The 18,243-nt window shown below is 48.0% G+C and overlaps 2 protein-coding genes across 12 annotated transcripts in view; one reads left to right on the forward strand and one right to left on the reverse strand.

Annotated features, from left to right (window-relative positions):
• The window catches only part of AFG3L2 (AFG3 like matrix AAA peptidase subunit 2), an 18,290-nt gene extending 5,400 nt beyond the window's left edge, over positions 1-12,890 (reverse strand). The window contains exons 1-11 of the mRNA XM_069569030.1: positions 12,593-12,890; positions 8,622-8,721; positions 8,173-8,250; positions 7,761-7,867; positions 7,478-7,630; positions 5,391-5,465; positions 4,268-4,392; positions 2,329-2,602; positions 1,025-1,162; positions 410-563; positions 2-109 (exon numbers count right to left, since the gene is read on the reverse strand). Coding sequence (XP_069425131.1) covers positions 2-109; positions 410-563; positions 1,025-1,162; positions 2,329-2,602; positions 4,268-4,392; positions 5,391-5,465; positions 7,478-7,630; positions 7,761-7,867; positions 8,173-8,250; positions 8,622-8,721; positions 12,593-12,709 — 1,429 coding nt within the window. The 5' untranslated portion in view covers positions 12,710-12,890. The remainder of the gene's footprint in view (position 1; positions 110-409; positions 564-1,024; positions 1,163-2,328; positions 2,603-4,267; positions 4,393-5,390; positions 5,466-7,477; positions 7,631-7,760; positions 7,868-8,172; positions 8,251-8,621; positions 8,722-12,592) is intronic.
• Positions 12,547-18,243, forward strand: part of PRELID3A (PRELI domain containing 3A) — a 50,611-nt gene continuing 44,914 nt past the window's right edge. For 9 of the 11 annotated variants that reach the window (XR_011252411.1, XR_011252413.1, XR_011252415.1 and 6 more), the window contains exon 1: positions 12,568-13,091. The gene's annotated coding sequence lies outside the window, so the exon portion shown is untranslated. Of the gene's footprint in view, positions 13,092-18,243 lie in introns of all 11 variants that reach the window. The other 2 variants (XR_011252410.1, XM_069569042.1) reach the window with 2 other exon arrangements.

The following is an 18,243-nucleotide window of genomic DNA, read 5'->3' on the forward strand; positions in this document are numbered from 1 at the left end:
CCAATGAAGATCTGCCTGTCAAAGCGGCCTGGCCTCATGAGAGCTGGGTCTAGGATATCCGGTCGGTTGGTGCCCGCCAAGATGACCACATTGGTTGTTGTGTTGAATCCTGGAGACAGACAAAGGCATCACTGCTGTTACATGCTGTGAGGAGGAAAATAATGTGTCCCTGCCAAGAGTGTATGAGCACCAGATACACCATTGCTTTTTTCCCATTATCTAGCGGTTTTTAAAGTCATAAGTTTAAATGATTTTTCCTACTATTCATTTTGCCCTTAACATCATATCTAACACCTAAAGATTTAATGATCAACTACTTAAAGACAAATTACCAGCACAGGACTCTCATTTTAGACACAGGAAGAACAACTGGAAAGTACAGGATAGACACAGGTGATGGAGCACTCACCGTCCATCTCCACAAGCAGCTGGTTAAGCGTGTTCTCCTGCTCACTCTGCCCGCCGAAGTTGCCCCTGCCTCTCTTCCTTCCCACCGCGTCTATTTCATCGATGAAGAGGATGCAAGGGGCATTCTTCCGAGCAAGGGCGAATAAGTCACGGACCTGGATGAAAGCGTAAGCGCTGGGGTCACTTAACAAGTGAGTAGTATTATCCTAATAAAAACAGACACCAAGCTTCCTGCCCCCAGGAAGACCATCTGTGTACAGCACGGTACAGCACAGATGTTAAACGGTGCAAGCAGCAAGGAAGTCATGTGGCAAATGGTGTGAAACTGATGTAAGGTGAGCAAGTATTTCTAAAATCTCATCAATTATTGTTGTGTGAGAAGCACGAACACCAACAAACTGATGCTACACACCTCTGTCCTACTCAGAGGGAACAGAGTAGAGCTGTAGACTTTATAACACTCACTCACAGACCCAGCCATGCAGGCACACAGCAAAGGCATGACCCCTCAAGCCCACCCAGCCATTGCCCCAAGGTGGGCGGTACCCCACTGTGGCAGGGGTCCCGTGCCCTCTTTCCGACCTGCTGAGTTAACACAGCGAGAGGTGAGACTTACTCTAGCTGGGCCCACACCAACAAACATCTCCAAGAACTCAGACCCACTAACGGTGATGAAAGGGACGTTGGCTTCTCCAGCCGTGGCCTTAGCCAGCAGTGTCTTCCCAGTGCCTGGAGGACCGGTGAGAATGGCACCCTTCAGATAAAAAAAGGGAAAGTATACTGAACTACTTTTAGAAAAATAAACTGCATATCCATAAATAATTTCAAGGTATAATCTGTCTATAAATTTTAGTGACATATCCTAAACATTTCTTAAACATGTAAACAAAGATAAAATGCTTTTTAATAAAAAGAGAAAGGCAAAGATAATTAGAGACTACTTTGTTTTAAAAAACCTGGCAAGAATGTGAAATACTTCCCTTACTTTTTAAGATTTTTAGTGCTGCTTTTTAGACCTAATGTATATAAAGGGTGACTTAAGCTGGGAATCTAGCAATACTAAAAAACCACCTGAGGTTAACTTCAAATATTATACTTCCAGTTTACATTTTGCTTATTTTCTTTCCTTTAAAATTTCACAGATGAAGTAAATATCTAATAACCAATGATGAACTTAAAAAGAAAAATATGTTTGCTCAAACACTATAACTACTTAAGTCATGGAGATGCTTGAGTATGATGTGAACATGTACTTAATTAAGTACAACAAATTATAAAACTAAAATGTAACCTTTCATCCATGAAGGCAGGACATGAAATCAAGGAAGTGATGATTCCCTTTAGAAAAGACTCCCTCACGTAACTTTATTAACGAGTTTTTTAGAACCTTAAAGATTTTCTCTTCATTACTTAATGCCTGAGCCTGGTCCTGGGAGCAGAGATGGGCAAGGCTGCCCGAGTCCGGCAGTAGGTGGTGGTGGAAGAGGGCAAGGGCAGGGAGGTCTGCACTCTATGGAGCCCCTCGCCTGGAATGTGAGTGCCAGACCAGGCAGACCGTCCACTCAAGCTGCTGGGGGAGGGACGGCAGGGCCAGAGCAGAGGCAGCCTGCCTGGGACTACAGTGCTAAGACACAGCAGCCAAATCACACTGCGGAGAAAAAGCAGCACAATGAGGGGAGGGGACACACATCTTTGGGGGAAGAGATACACTATTTTCAAGGAGACACATTCACAAGGGACAGTCAACTGTAAAGACTCAGGAGTTAAACAGAGACTAGCAGGTTACAATAGAGGAAGGAGAGAAGAGCAGCTACTGTGGAAGTAATCAAACTTCAAAAAATTATAACCTCAGAGATCAAGAAACACTTCAAAGGATTTAGGGTTAATAAGCTGAAAACTGACTTCTGAATGTTCATTTACCTTTGGGATTTTTGCTCCCAGGTCTTGATACTGCTTTGGATTTTTTAGGAAATTCACAAATTCCATGATCTCCAGCTTGGCCTCCTCACAGCCGGCCACATCTTTGAACTTCACATCAATCTCATCCTTGAGGACCTTGGCGGTGGTCTCTCCAACACTGAAGAGTCCGCCCATGCCCCGGCCTGTGCGGCCAATGCCAGCTGGGCCCCTCCGTATGGTGTAGAGCAGGAAGGCGATGATGAGCACGGTGGGCAGCATGCTCAGGAGGAAGGAGCTGCAGATACATGACAGCGAGAGCTCAAAGGGCACTCGCTCAGACCGCCCTGCCAGGGACCTGCCTCGGTAGAACATGCACACGCTCTACCTGGGCAGCCAGGTACCCCAGCACCTCACCTGAGGCACAAGGAGAGTCTACGTGCATCAAGTGTCACTGAAGCAGATGCTCAGAAAGTAAGACCAAAGAAAGACCTGCTCCTAATGCGTACCCTCTCCACGGCTGTGTCACTCCCACTCAAGAACCACACGGGCTAGACCTGTGACCTACTGTCACTACATATGAGTTCCAAAGAAATTTGTTGACTTAATAATTTTAATACAATTCTGGTGTTAGCCTGGGTAGACATTCCAGTCCTCTTACTGGAATGGATTAACTATTTCTGAAGGGATGACTTCTAAATATCTAATCTGTGCGAAGGCAGCGGTGGGGAGCTCCCCAGCACGGTGGGGTGGCTTGTGCAGGCTCACACAGGCCCGGGGGCAGGGTGCCCACCAACTCTCACCCACTCTGGGGAGTGGCTCAGAGATGATTTACAGTCTCTGCCTTCTATTTGTCTTAAGTTAATTTCCATGAAACTGTGGACAGACGTATACTGGGTAACATAAAGCATTTTAGTTTAACTTAACCTACGAAATTTAGGTCAAAACCTGGTACATAGTTTAGGTAAAAAAATGAAACAAGAATAAAATAAGAATTAGCTTTCTAATTTTTCATCTATTACAAAACTGTAAAGGCTGCTACAGCAGGAAGCAAGAGCCATGAACAATTTACCTTTGGTTTACTTCTAGAGAAAAAACAACGCACTGGCAGTAAAGGTTTAAAGAACATGCAATAAGACTCTGCGTAATGTTTCAGCACCAGCTTGCAACGTTAAGGAACTGTATGTTAACCTCAGGGACTGAGGGACATATCACCCCAAGTGTGAAACAACTTTGATAGCTGACAGGACCTACATACCGCAGGGAGACTGTAGGGCTACACAAACCATGACTCAAGAGAGTCCCCAGAGCTGAGTAAGACCATCAGCTCTGTTAACATGCTGTTTTACATGTAGAAGAAAATCAAGCTTTATTTCTACTTTCACTCCCAAACTCTTAATCAAGGTACATGTTCTGCATTTAATGCAAATGGGTCACCGCCTTGAGATCCACCTGGGCGTCGGTGGGCGGAACTCAAAGGCCATACATTCCCAAGTAAAACCAAAGACAGGCAGCCCCTGAAATCAACAAGCCCTTCTTCAAGGCCCAGAGCTGGTCTTTCTAAAAACAAATAACCTCTAAGGGAAGAAGCAGCTCTGATCAAAGAGGAAGAAGCATTACTTAAAAAGCCTGGAAATTCTGTGAAATCTAAACATAAAGGACAGTTAAAAGGTGGGCACGCTGCTCTTAAACACAAAGGGGCTTTTTATGCTAAAATCCTACACAAGGTCAGTGTATTGGACATGGACCCCACACCACTGCTTAATCAAGATAAATATCAATATGCAAAAAACCAACCAGTCTCTAGCAAAAACTGTTAAGTTACTAATGGCTGCAAAGAACTCAGGCCAGATTGAGAGGCCTGATGAGAATACAAAGTGTGATGTGCTGCCCCCTGGTGACAGAATACACCATAAGCCCTGGGCGCAAAGACAGCCTCCCAAGTCCACTGCCCAAGGCTCACCCGTCACTCTCGGCGATGTAGACCACAGGGACCCGGTTCTCCCCTTCTATGCCCAGTTCCTGCTGCAGAGTCTCCAGGTTCCGCTCAAAGGTGTCCACACTGCCAATGTTGAACCAGACGTACTGCTGTAAAGACAGGAAAGTGAAATGTCCTAATTTTGTTAGGGGAACGAAGAGGAAACAAAGGGTTTAACTTCCTAAGAATTTTTCAGAAATACTGCAAAATTACAAACTAAAAAACCCAACAATGAGATCAAGATTAACGCAAGGCGGGTTTAACAACCAGTCTTTAACAACCAGAGTGACAAAGCTTTACTCAGTGAGAACCCTTGGCCAATAAGCGTTTCTACAATTTCAAACAAGCACTCCTCTATGATCCTAACTCAGAAAAACAAAAACTCTACTTGAAAAGACAACCCTTTTCATAAACAAACAAGCGTCCTTTCCCCAGGACTTCTGAGCTGTCTGGTCCCACATCAGGGTGCAGCTGTGATGATACTCCTCAGTGTCAGGATGGGCTCCAGCCCTGGGTGAGCTGGAAGATTGCAGGGTGCCCAGGACTGGGGGTGGGCCTGGGGCTCTGGCCCAGAAGGGCTGGGAATCACCAGGAACCTCACCTGTTCCTCACCAATAATCCCCTCAACTCAACCTGGTGTCTCTGGAACAGAGCTCAAACTGGTTGGACAAGAAATATATTTTTAAATAGTAAGAACAGAAATAGAAATTAATATCACAAAACAGTTTGGAGAGATATGATCAGAACACTTCTTAAACTGATTTGACAAAAGCTGTCTCAAGACATAAGCAGTTCAGATTTTACCATTTCTTTCTTAACCAATTGTTCTCAGTCTTGAAAAATCATAGATACTGGAATACTGAAAACCAGGTTTTACTTCTTTGGTTTACTTCACTGGTACAGCCAATGTGATCACCAAACCCAAATCATTGACCCAATTCTTGCCCATGTGATGGACACAAGGGTCACACTGTCACTGTTAGTGTAGATCACAGCTGCTCTACTGCCCGGCTCTGACGCAGCCAGTGTGAGGGAACGCTGGCTTTTCAGTTTTAAATATAAGAACTTAACTGACAGCTAGTTCACATCACTTAATAACATCACTTACTCCATCAACAGGAGTTTTTCCTGGTGTAAAAGTCACTCGAACAAACCGCTTGTTGACAACTTCCAGTCTGTCTACCTGTAATTTTAAAGAAATATTCAAACATAAATTTACAGAAAGATTAGAGACATTCTTCTAAGCTCATCTGAAATGCATATATTTCAGACACACAAAGAAAAATGATGAATAATGTAAAGACATCCTGTGTTTTCCCCTCCAGCTTGAGAAACAAAACATCACAAACCAGCTGAAGCCCCCAGTCATGCCCCATACCCAGGGGTGGCCGTCGTGTACTGGTGCTGGCCACCCCAAAGCACGGCCTGGTCCTGGGCCACAAAGACCTAACCCTAAACAGACATTCACTTCTGCCTGTTTTTAAACTTTACAAATGGTCTCATCTGGCATATGTTTTCCTACAACTTTTTCTTCTATCACTGTATTTGTAAGGCCTTTCCTCGCTGACATGTCAGTTCCTCACAGACCCCTATTTTATAAGCACACCCCAAGTTATTCATGCGTTCTGTTCAAAGACCTTCAGACTGTTCCCAACACTCCCCCAACACCAACAATGCCACTGTGGACGCTGCTACGCATCATGCCTGGGACTGTCTCCTGGAACTCCCTGGGATGTGCGTCTGTGGTGAACACAGCTGGCTGGGCTGTAGGGCACAACTGCCCTCAGCCCTGCTGGATGCTGCACACTACTCTCCGACTCATGCTCCTGCCAAACGTTCTCTAAAATGCTCCCACTGCTCTATGTCTTCACTTGCTGTTACAAAACTTCCTAAATTTTGCCCCTCTGAGGTCTGAGATGGTTTGACCTGGTTTCCCTGGACCCTCCTACTCTATGGACTCTTTGGTCATTTGCACACCTCATCCTGAGGCCTCAGGCTGCTGGGAACTGAGCTCCTTCGGTGGGTGCCTGCTCCCTGCTGCCGTGAAATCTGCTCTGGCAGGGAGTCTGGAAGGTATCAGCCCAGGATACAAAGTGAGGGGGCCTGGGAGACCCCAGGAAGAGCCAGAACAGGGGCACACTGTCTGGAAAGCACTGACTAGAGGACTCTTGTTCCCCATAAACCTGCTGGGTCATCAGCAGACCGACTGTAGACAGCCAGCGGGTCAGGAGAAGACATGACAACAGAGAACCCTCCCTGGGGCCTGTCCCCACATTCAGAGGACAGAAGTCACTGCTCAGAGTGCAGGCTCTCCACGACACCTGGGAATTACAAACCTGAGAGCCTCACTTTCATGAGCGAGACACCTGCTTCAAAATATGAAAGACTGTTTCCATTCTGTCTGTCCTCACCTTACTGGACAATCTTTAAAAATAATTTTAGATTCTTTATATTTTTCAAGTATTAATATCCTTATTTTATTCATTTCGTGGATTAAAAAAAACATCACTAATGGGAGGTTAAGTCATTTCCCCGAGGCTCAGAGTTGGCCAAATCCTGCTTCTCTTACTATCACTTTGTTTCCTCACTTCTAAGATGGACATTTTCCATATTTTAACCTCTCAGACATGGAATGTACGTGACAGCTGACAAGATGTCACAGTGTCATTGGCAGTCTACTTAATCTAAGTAACGCGTAAAATAATATGTCTTATAGCCCACTGCATCTTAAATGAGCCGAAACAGGGTCTAACTGGCAAAGACCCAGCCCAGAGGCAAAGCTCCTGCCTGGGGCCTCACTCAGAGCCCGTCTGCTCTTGCAGTAAAACCTGATTCACTTATTCACCTACTTCCAGGAGTGCAGGAGGTCACAGCGGTGATGCCGTGCTGGAACCCAGAGGGGCTGGCCAGGGAGGGAAGAGAGGCAGCTGATGGCAGGAGGGAGAGGACCGAGTAGACTGGGCGCCAGAACTAGGATCTCCAGGGCAAGCGATACAGGGGGTTCATGGTCAGTCTGGAAACTGCTGGGTCAGAACTCACAGGTTCCTTGGCTGCTATACTTTCCAGCATTAGAAACATACAATATGGGACTTGATGACGAACAAGCCTGGCAATGTGCTGGCTGTTTATCACTTTATTGGCCAAAGCTGAACTCACCCTTTGATCCCTGCTGCCTGTGTCCCACACGATACTTACGACTCCCTTGGAAAGATAGTTGTTGGCAAAGTCCTTCCACGTGATTTCTCTCCCGGAGCTCTTGAACAGGAAGTAAAACAGGAATCCTCCCCAAAATAGGGCGGTCCAGAGAAAGTACATCCTGAATTCCTTGTCATCCCATGGGATGTCACCCTGAGTGAGGAAGCAGACCAGTGAGACAAGACAATGCAGTCTCTGCTGTGCAGGGTGTGAACCGTTTCATGGCCGTGAGCACCACTCAGCCTTTCCCGGGGTGGGCAGGGACCAGAGCCACGAACCGAACCTTCTGGAACCTGGACCACCAGTGAGAATCATCTTTCTTGCTGCCTCGTTTTCCACCACCACCAACTCCTCCTCCAGAAGGACGCGGGGCACCAGCTGGCTTGGGTTCTGTTCACAGACAGAGAGTGTGTCCATAGCAGCATCTGAATCTCTCAGCAATGTTTCCATTAATGTCGTTTAATGAACTCATTGCAAAATGCACTGTGGCAATTGATCAGTTACTAAACACAGTGCTGTGAGGAAGCCTGAGACTAAGATAAGGGGGGGGAGCCCCAGGGACACTCCAGGCACTTCACACACAGGGCGCTCAGAACTGACTTCAGCTAAGATGTTCCTTGTTCAGTGACAACTATCAGCAACATCATAAACCAGGGGAAAACAATAAGTTAAAATATAATCTTTAGAAACAGTACCTTTTTTTTCTCCCATAACTTCTTTAGGTTCACTAGTTTTTTTCCCATTTTTTCCATTGGGGAAGTATTTTTCAAATCCTGTTAGAAAAAGAAAAAAAATTATCTTCAAACTAAAATCCATCAAGTTTTGTGTACGTATGTTCTTTGTTTTTAAAGCAGCTGATTCATGAAAAAGAATAAGCCAGATGTATAGGACTGCTTGTGCAGGAGTAAATCACAGTCTAGATGGTACAGTCACAACCCTGAGGGGTCCGAGAAGAAGTCTTGCTGGCCTGCCCAGGTCATTACTGCCAAAGGTGCCACATCTGAAGGTGACATAATGTCATGGCTTTGATCACATGACAGGGAGGAGGTGGGGTGGTTAGGAATCAACTGAAACCACACCTCTGCACCTGCCCTTCTGAGGACGGCCAAGAGTGAGTCTGTGTAAGTCACATGTGAGTGCTTACCTTTTGGAGGCCGAGAACAGAGTCTCTGATAAGCAGCAATCACATCTGTCAGAAGGGAATTCCTGCTGGTTTTCGCCTGAGTCGTGGCATATTGATAAAGCTGCAACACAACAGAGAGAAGCTTGATGAAGGTCACATCAAGGTGAGTCTAAAGCGAGCTTCATTTTACCCTTCAAACAGGTGATTACGGACTAGCACAGAACGGCCCCCCTTGAAGGGAGCACGAGGTTGTCCGGTACTGGGCTGCTCCAGTCCAGTGAGAACTAGGAGACATGCACCTCACCCAGAAGACGAGAGCATCTCCAACCTAGGCAGCTAATTAAGAGCTGCAGCCCAAGTACAATTCCCTACCAACACATTGGCTCAGGCATTGTTTCCTTGATGTGTTTTCTTTTCAAAAAGAAAACTGCCATGAACACCTGCCACCCCACCTGCAGGGTCTATCATACTGCAAGGTCATTTATCCGACATTACAGAACTATGCTTTTTGTGTGCACAATACTAACTTTTGGTTCGGTTTGGTTCAGTTGCTCAGTCGTGTCCAACTCTTTGCGACCCCATGAATTGCAGCACTCCAGGCCTCCCTGTCCATCACCAACTCCCGGAGTTCACTCAAACTCACGTCCATCGAGTCACAGACAAGGAAGCCATAGTCCAATGTCTGATAATCCTTATATTAGCAGCATTTGCTGAAGCTATTTGATACACTGTCATCCTGCTAAGTCCCTGTACAGATACATCTCTGCTTTAAGTAACATATTTGCTAAAAACTGTAAATGCTGCCTAGGTATGAGTGAGTGAAAGTCGCTCAGTCATGTCTGACTCTTTGCAACACCATAGGCTGTCCATGGAATTCTCCAGGCCAGAATACTGGAGTGGGTAGCCTTTCCCTTCTCCAGGGGATCTCCCCAACCCAGGGATCAAACCCAGGTCTCCCGCATTGCATGCGGATTCTTTACCAACTGAGCCACAAGGGAAGCCCTGTCTAGGTTTATTAGAGTATAATGTAAACAAATTGAACAAGCTCCTTATTAAATGTTTAGGTGTAGAGACATTGAAGGGGATATAGCTGAATCTGACAGTTAAGTTTAAGTGATCCTATCCTTTGGCAAAGTGAAAAGTTCACACCACCATTTTTTTTTAGAGGCCAAGCTTTTACATACAGGTGAGAGTGTTTAAAGTGAAGCTTATCTGCATTAGACCCATCCTCATTTGCCTCCTTTATGGTCTCATGAGAAAAATAAAATATCACAAAACCATACAAAAATCACTTCACACCCGATAGTGTGGCTATAATAAAAAAAAAAAAGAGAGAGAGACAATATCAAGTGCCTGTGAGGATTGGCAGAAATTGGAGCCCTCATGCACTGCTTAGGGGATGGGTACAGCCGCTTTGGAAAAGTTTGGCATTCTCCAAAATGTTAAATGAAGAGTTAAGTTGCCACATGATCCAGCAAATTCACTCCTATTCAAGGAAATGAAAATATGTCCATTCCAAATCTTGAATGTTTATAGGATCATTTGGCATAATAGCCCCCAGATGGAAACAACCCATTGTCCATCAACTGATGATGAACAGAGGAAATGTAGTATATGCACACAACAGAATTTTATTCAGCCATAAAAAAGGAATGAAGTAGATAGATGGTACCATCAAATCTTGAAAACATTATGCTAAGCTAAAAAAACCAGACACAAAAGATCACATATTACATGATTCCATATTTATGAAACATCTGAAACAGGCCAATAATAGAGGCTATAGGTCAGCAGCTGCCTGGGCTGGAGGAATAGCTGGGGAGAAACAGGGAGTGACCACTAACAGTCATAGGGCTTCTTCTAAATGTTCTGGCAACAGATAGTGAGTGATGGTTGTACCGCCTTGTGAATATACGAGAAGCCACAGAACAGTACCCTTTAAAACGGTGGATTTTATGACATCTGAATTAGAAAATGTCAATTAAAAAAGAATGAGCTGACTTAACTCCAAATCAACACACAATTACTTGCAAAGTAGGACAGAAACACTGACACTGTTCTTGGTTGACAGCAATGCTGGTCTGAGAGAACCTGGAGCTTCTGTTGTGTTGGGCCCTCCCTGATGGCTGAGAATACTTGGCCTAAGAAATAACCATTGATAATGGGTAAGAGTGTGTTGTATGTGAATAAATATTTCTCAATGCCAAATCCATTAAGGGTATGGATTGAAATGACCTGATATCCACGCTGGACAGGCCAACAAGTCAGAGCTTCTGCTCCAGGCCTGGTACTGCCAAGCAGCGGGGAGTCCACCAGGGGACCAGAAGCAGTGCTGCCCAGAAGAAACTCAGAAAAGACAGAAAGGTACCATACATGCAACAATACGAACCCTTCAGTATGAAGGTGGAGAGGTGGCACAGAGAAGGAAGGGGTCACGTGTAAGGGAGCCAGGGATGTCACAGGGAAGTGACACCTAGCCTGGGACTTGAAGGACCCAGAGTTCATCAGGCAAATGGTGTTAGAACTTTCAATTTTGGTAAAGCTGGAAATCTGATTTTTTGCATGATGCTCTTCAATACATCTGATGATACTGAGGGCCTCAAAGTCACACATCTACAACGGGAGAAGATCAGTGCCCCAGGATACTACTGTGAGAATCAAAAGTAATAAGACATGGAAAAGTACTTTGAAAACTGTGTGGCAATACTCACATTTAAATTACTTCCAATTATTCTGAAAGCCATTTAAGAGTCAGCAGCTTTCAGAATATTACTATGATCATACTAAGCAAGTCTTTGTGTGACAATGAAGTACAGAACTGGGTACACAGTATAAAAAAATATTATTAGTCTGCCGAATAAGCCCCCTTTAGGATCTTTTCAAATTGTGTTGAGCAGGGATACCTCTAGCAATAACCTCTGACTGCATTTAATGATAAGATTATTTTCCACAAAAGAATCATCGATGAATTTTTTTTCTCTAATCTAAGCCATTCAAATAGTACATATGAAAGACATGAATTTGCAAAACTTAAGTATAGAGCACCTCACTTAGAAAATTAGGTTTTATGTTTGATGAAGTATTTTTCAGTTGTGAAACATCAGTTTTAATCATTTGAGGATTATACCCGAGAACACACACAGAAATCTTTTCCCCAGAACCTCATTATGAGAACACTTAACAGATGCACAAATCTAGAGGAAAATCCAGAGTAATGCTCCAGCGTCCCCACCCAGATCTTCAGGGCAGGACCAGGGAATGTGTGTCACGCACTTTCACAAGGAGACTTCCTCACACCTCGGCATTCGAGGTTCACTCCCAAGCAAGGCCTCTTAGAGGAGTCCTGACAAAAACCCTGCAAACTCACAGGGCAGATCCCTACCTGCCTGTTACAGTCTGAGTCCAGTACTCACAAGAGGCCAAGAGAGGGAGGGATTCGAGCAAGTAAGACAAGGAAACGGATGCAATGCAGAAACCGGAAAAAAGGCCTCGTGCAGGGCCATTCCGAGCAGGAGAGACGAAGACCGACAGCCGGGTAGGAAAGGGGGCTCCGAGGAACACGTCAGGAACGCCCTCTCCATGGAGATCTGAGAACACCTCCTGGGCTGACCCTCGGGCTCGCCCACCACCGCCGGGGCTTTGTGCGGGCTCCATCTGCGCCGGGAGGGTCCGCCATGGGTACAGCCAACTTCGGCTCCGGGATCCCGGCCCTGACGGCAACAGAGGAGCGCCCCTCGGGGGTTGGGGTGGGGGACACCGTTAACGACTCCATCTACTAGTGCCGTGTCTACCGGGAGACGACAGCCCCACCCCTGAGCCCGTGCCGCCGGCTCCCACCCAGGGCTCTCCGCTCCGCAGGCCTCCCGGGCGCAGGGTAGCCCCGCCCCCCCGAGAACCGTCTCCACGCTCCCCGGGGACCCACATCGAGAGCAGGGCCCGTGACCTTGACGCCCGGTGACGGGCCGGAAGCGGGCCGGGGGTGCCGGACTCACCGTCCGCAGGTAGAGCCGTTCAGTGGAGCCCGCGCGGCCGCCAGGCACGAGCATCGGGGGCATCCCGCGGGGCCGGCAGGCGCCCCGGCCCCACAGCAGCAAGCAGCGGTGCGCCATGGCCGCCAGCGCGCCGCTCAGGCCGGGAGCGGACGCGGGGGCGGCACCGGACGGCCAAGAGGACCAGGAGCGGAGGCCACGGGACGGCCCGCCCGCGACCCCACGCTCCTCTGCGTCTTCTCACGCCTCGCCCCGCCCCAGCGCGCTGACGTCAGCCGCACAGCGGCGTGCCCTCGGCCCCGGCCCCGCCTCCGGAGAGTCCCCAGTCAGGACCGGAGGCGGGGCTGAGGGGGTACACGTTATCAGGAGGGGGCGGGGCCGGATCGGGGGCGCGCCGAGGCGCTGCACCTGTTGGTGCGCCCAGCCTACGGTGCTCAGGCCCCGCGGAGTGGACCTTTCCCTCAGGCAGAGGCTATCTTCGACCCTTCGGACGCCTCTCTCGGTAGGTCCCTCGTCACATACTTTTTATTGAGCGTCTGTTCTGTGGGGCCTTGTCAGTGGTGGTGCCGTCAGGAACCCGGCCGACGGCAGGTGAAGCGGCGCGGCCGTCAGGCTCCCCCAGTGAGGGGAACTTGTGCGCCCGGGCGAGGTAGGCCCATGGGGCCTGAGGGGAAGAAACGAGGGAAGAGGCGTGAGAGACTGTGGCGGGTCAAGTCGTGAGGGCCCTGCTGCGGGGAGCGGGGACGCGGGCGCGTTCTTTCCCGGATGGAAAGGCCAGTCTCCATGCGAGTTGCGAGGGGACTCTCGGGATTCCTCTCCAGTCGGTGCCGGGGCCTAAGACCTCGTTTGGAGTCGAGGCCGGAACCTGAGGATTCCTCTCCAGTGCTGACATGGATCTTGGGGTACTTCTGGAGTCTCCACAGGGGAGTCAGTCCTCGTCTCGAGTGGGGACATGCACGTCCGCTTTCCTCCCGAGCTGTAGCAGCAGTGTCAGGCTTCCCGTCTCGTTGATACAGGGATCTGTGGCTTTTCCACGAGGCTTTCCCACAGGGCTGTCATACGTGCCACCGTGGTGTGAGTCGATACTCGGCGTGAAAGTCGAGGCAGTGCAGGGAAATCAGGGTCCTCTGGAGTGGACTGAGACATTTGGGGGACTTTTGGAATGGTGGCACGACCCCTTGAGTTGCTCTCGACTTTCCTGTTGAGAGCGCCTCCTCTTGAGATGCGACGGGAACGCCGGGAATCCTTTCCCGAAGAAGCAGGGAATGGAACCCTCATCTCTAGCTACCAGGCGGAAACGGGGCTCCTCTTGATGTTGGCGGGACGCTCGGTGTTCCTCTCGAGTGCAGACGGTATGTCGGGGAACTTCTTGAGTTGCAGCAAGGGTGTGAAGGACCCTTTCGAAGCTAAGTTCAGGCTTGAGTCTCGCCGCCTGGCCGCGGCCCCGGAGGCTGGGTCGTTTCTTCACGGAGACAATTCAGAGGCTGCGGGGCGGGGGCAGGGTGGCCGTCCCAAGTTTCTCCCCGCGAGTCGGTAACGTGGGCGGGACGGCGGGGAAAAGGGGTAGCTAACGGACGGGACTCGGGGAACTCCTCTGGATCTTCCTGTCGTCGCCTCGTCAGGGGGCAGCGAGTTTTGTTCGTCGTTTGGTCTTTCGGGTCTGTCTTAGTGGCCGGCGCAGGACGGACAGTGCCCGGGTGCGGTGGTGATTCTGTTGTAAGGAGGGCTTAACTAGCAGAAGGTTGCTTTCCGACACGGAGGTTCCCGCCCTTGTCTGTCTCCTCAAGGACCCCGTGGTCACAGGGTAGGGTCTCCTGTCACATGGCCCACAGCCTCTTCTCTGCTCATTCTGCCTGCTCTAACATTGATTGCCCCCCTCAAGGAGTCTGGGCCCTTAGAATCTCTTAAGGGTCGAAGGTCCACCTTCTGAAGCTGCTTCAAGGCGAGTCGGGGCTTGTCCAGACCACCTTGCTGTCAGAGGTAGGGGTCTCTGGGACACGGATGGAGGGCAGGGAGTAGGAGACTGCAGCTCAGTCCAGGTGATGTTGGTTGTCTCCATCTTCATGTGGGCCAGGTTGAAATCCCTGGCATACTGTCACCTGCAGGTGAAACTTGTAATCTGGAAAAAACAAACTTAACAAGCAGGTTTAGAAGGCAGGGGCCAAAATTCAGCAAAAGTACTGTTGGGAACAGAGGTCCAAATAGAGGTAGGAACCAGGAGTGTGTATTAACAGTACCCCTCTGACTGTGGTCCATATGGAGTCTGCGCTGTGGTTACCCTTCCCAAAATTGTGTAGCTGTTGAGCCTGCTTTATATACCTTTTGGATCTCTTCTTCCACCTGGCCAGTGGTGATGATGTAGGTGCAACGTGGTTTTATGGTTTGTTGCCAATACCCCTCCCTGCTCTAGCCCAAGGCCAGTCTTCTACATTGGCTAGGGATTAAGGAAGATCCAACCAGTCCATCCTAATGGAAATCAGTCTTGAATATTCATTGAAAGGACTGATGCTGAAGCTCAAACTCCAATACTTTGGCCACCTGATGCAAAGAGTTGACTCATTTGAAAAGGCCCTGATGCTGGGAAAGACTGAAGGCGGGAGAAGGGGACGACAGAGGATGAGATGGTTGGATGGCATCACCAACTCGACAGACATGAGTTTGGGTAAACTCCGGGAATTGGTGATGGACAGGGAGGTCTAGCGTGCTGCAGTCCATGAGGTCACAAAGAGTCAGACATGACTGAGCAACTGAACTGAACCGAAGGGAGGTTGAGAGTCTGGAGAGTACATTCCTTGTGCTCCTGGTTGGAGTAGATAGAGTAATTGCCTACTTATGAAGCCTTGTCTTGTGGCATGCAAAATCTCCCTGTGGGGCCACTAGCCGAACAGCAGTTACACTGCCTGCCAAGAGAGGCCAGCCACACACTTGAGCCAGGGGCAGGTAATGGAGACATTATATACCGGTGTCCCCCCAAGGGCTAAAAAGGCAAATGTGCAGGATCCCATGGTTAATCATCTGTGTATGCATTGGTAGCCGCAGCTCAGAGGGGACTCACATGAATGGGACCCTGCAGCTTTCCTTTTGGGTTTATGAGGTTAGGGTAAAACTAACCTGTCTTGGAGCACGTAGCCACATTTGGGTTCTGTTTACCTGAAGAAGCTGGCTCTGCCAGGTGAGGGTGGAATCTGCTGAGTAGGTGCAGCTGGGGCCTTGATTTGCCTTGGATCCCCACCTCAAGCAACTGGGTCTTATCTGGGGGAAAGAGATTCCTCTTCAAGCAAGGCAGTTATGTTACATTCTGTGAATGAAGGAGGTAGAGTGCCCCCTTTCCAGTTTCAAAAATGAGGGTAGGTCGTGCACTACCAGGATCCCAGATGCATACAATGGGTGGAATTCTGGTCCTATCTATCTCTGTTGAGATCACTTTAGGTGTCCCTCTTTTGCATTTGTATCTTTGAACAGACCTTCAACATATGGGTCATGTCCTATACCTAAAGATGACTACCAGATCTTGAAGTCTTCAAAGTTTGATCCCTATGGGTTTTCAGAAAAGGCTGGGTACTTTTCCAGTCAAGTTAATGCAGAGATGACTGAGGACAGGTTAAAGCATGTCTAGTTGACCATGGAGAGAAGCCCTTCTATGGGTGGTTCCCAAGACTAGTCAGACTGGTTGAGGATATAAAAAGAAGTGTTGGCTGAGGCTGAGTAGAAGATGGGTCACCCCAGGGCCTCATGAGGGTTGTTGTGGCAGATACAACAGTTAGTAAGATTTTCATTTTTTTCCTATGGTGAAGGATATTTGTACTACGGAGTTGCTCTTCCATCCCCCTTGTGTGGATACCCATAGAAGGGAGAGAAATATTAGGGTGAATAATGGTTTCGGGGTGGCAGCCGTGAGCTTCCAGTGAATAGTCTTTAACTTGACTTGAAATAAGTAAGAGAATAGCAAAAATGACAACTAGGAGTCCAACTCACCAACTCATTTTACTTACCTGCCAACAGTGTCTGTCCTTTAAGTATATATATTCAACTTGTTGATTTGTACTTTTTAAAAAACTTTATATATTTATTTATGGCTTCTCTGGGTCTTTGTTGCTTTGCCTGGACCTTTTTTAAGTTGTGTTGAATGGGGCCTACTCTTTGTTACAGTGCGTGGGCTTCTCATTGCAGTGGCTTCTCTTGTTGTGGAACACAGGCTCTAGGCATGCGCACTTCAGTAGTTGTGGATTGCAGGCTCTACAGTGTGGGCTCAGTAGTTGTAGCACACGGACATAATTGCTCCACAACTTGTGGAATCTTCCTTTACCATGTCTCATGCATTGACAGGAGGATTCTTATCAACTGCGCCACCAAGGAAGTCCCTACTTGTTGATTTTTAAATAGGAACCTCAGGCCTTCAGTGGGCTCACAGGTCCACTTGGGGGTGTCTTCCTTTTCATAGCCAGAGTCCTGTGTGGACTCAAGAGGAACCGGCTTGATTTGGAACAGGTGAGCGCAGTTGTTGATCCCGTGTAATTTTACTGCCATAGCGGTGCTGAGAGTGTTCCCAGGTGGTACTAGTGGTAAAGAACCCACCTGCCAATGCAGGAGACATAAGAGACTCAGGTTCAATCTCTGAACTGAGGAGATGCCTTTGAGGAGGGGATGGCAACCCACTCCAGTATTCTTGCCTGAAGAATCCCCATGGACAGAGGAGCATGGTGGGCTACAGTCCATAGGGTTGCATAGAATTGGACATGACTGAAGTGATTTAGCATGCACACATACAGGGGTGCTGAGAAGGACTTAGTAAGGGCCCTTCCACTTGGGCAGTAATTGATCAGAGGGAGACCCTTTTCTCCATGTTTTTAGGAGGAAAAAGTCACCCAGCTAAACCTGAAGGGAGTCAGTTTTTTTGACTGGGGGCCAGAAAAACCTGATTTCCGTATTCTGAAATTGCCTTTTGGGCTGTATTGTTCAGTCATTCAGTTGCGTCTTTGTGACCCCATGGACTGCAGCATGTCAGGCTTCCCTGTCCTTTACTATCTCCTAGAGTTTGCTCAAATTCATGTCACTGAGTCTGTGATGCCATTCAACCATCTCATCCTCTGTCACCCCCTTCTCCTCCCGCCCTCAATCCTTCCAGTATCAGAGTCTTTTCCAATGAGTTGGCTCTTTGCATCAGGTGGCCAGAATATTAGAGCTTCAGCTTCAGAGTCAGTCCTTCTGGTGAATATTCAGGGTTGATTCCTTTAGGATTGACTGGTTGATGATCTTGTTGTCCAAGGGACTCTCAAGAGTCTTCTCCAGCACCACAGTTCAAAAGCATCAATCTTTGGCATTCAGCCTTCTTTATGGTCCGACTCTCACATCCCTTCATGACTCCTGGGAAAACCGTAGCTTTGACTAGACGAACCTTTGCCAGATGAGTAATGTCTCTGCTTTTTAATATGCTGTCTAAGTTTTTCATACCATTTCTTCCAAGGAGTAAGCGTCTTTTAATTTCATGGCTGCAGTCACTATCTGGGAGCCCACGAAAATAAAGTCTGCCTCTGTTTCCACTGATTCCCCATCTATTTGCTATGAAGTGATGGGACTGGATGCCATGATCTTTGTTTTTTGAATGTCGAGTTTTGAGCCAGCTTTTTCACTCTCCTCTTTCCTTTCATCAAGAG

The sequence above is a fragment of the Ovis canadensis genome, chromosome 23, assembly GCF_042477335.2.
Source record: "Ovis canadensis isolate MfBH-ARS-UI-01 breed Bighorn chromosome 23, ARS-UI_OviCan_v2, whole genome shotgun sequence".
In the NCBI taxonomy this organism is placed as follows: Eukaryota; Metazoa; Chordata; class Mammalia; order Artiodactyla; family Bovidae; genus Ovis; species Ovis canadensis.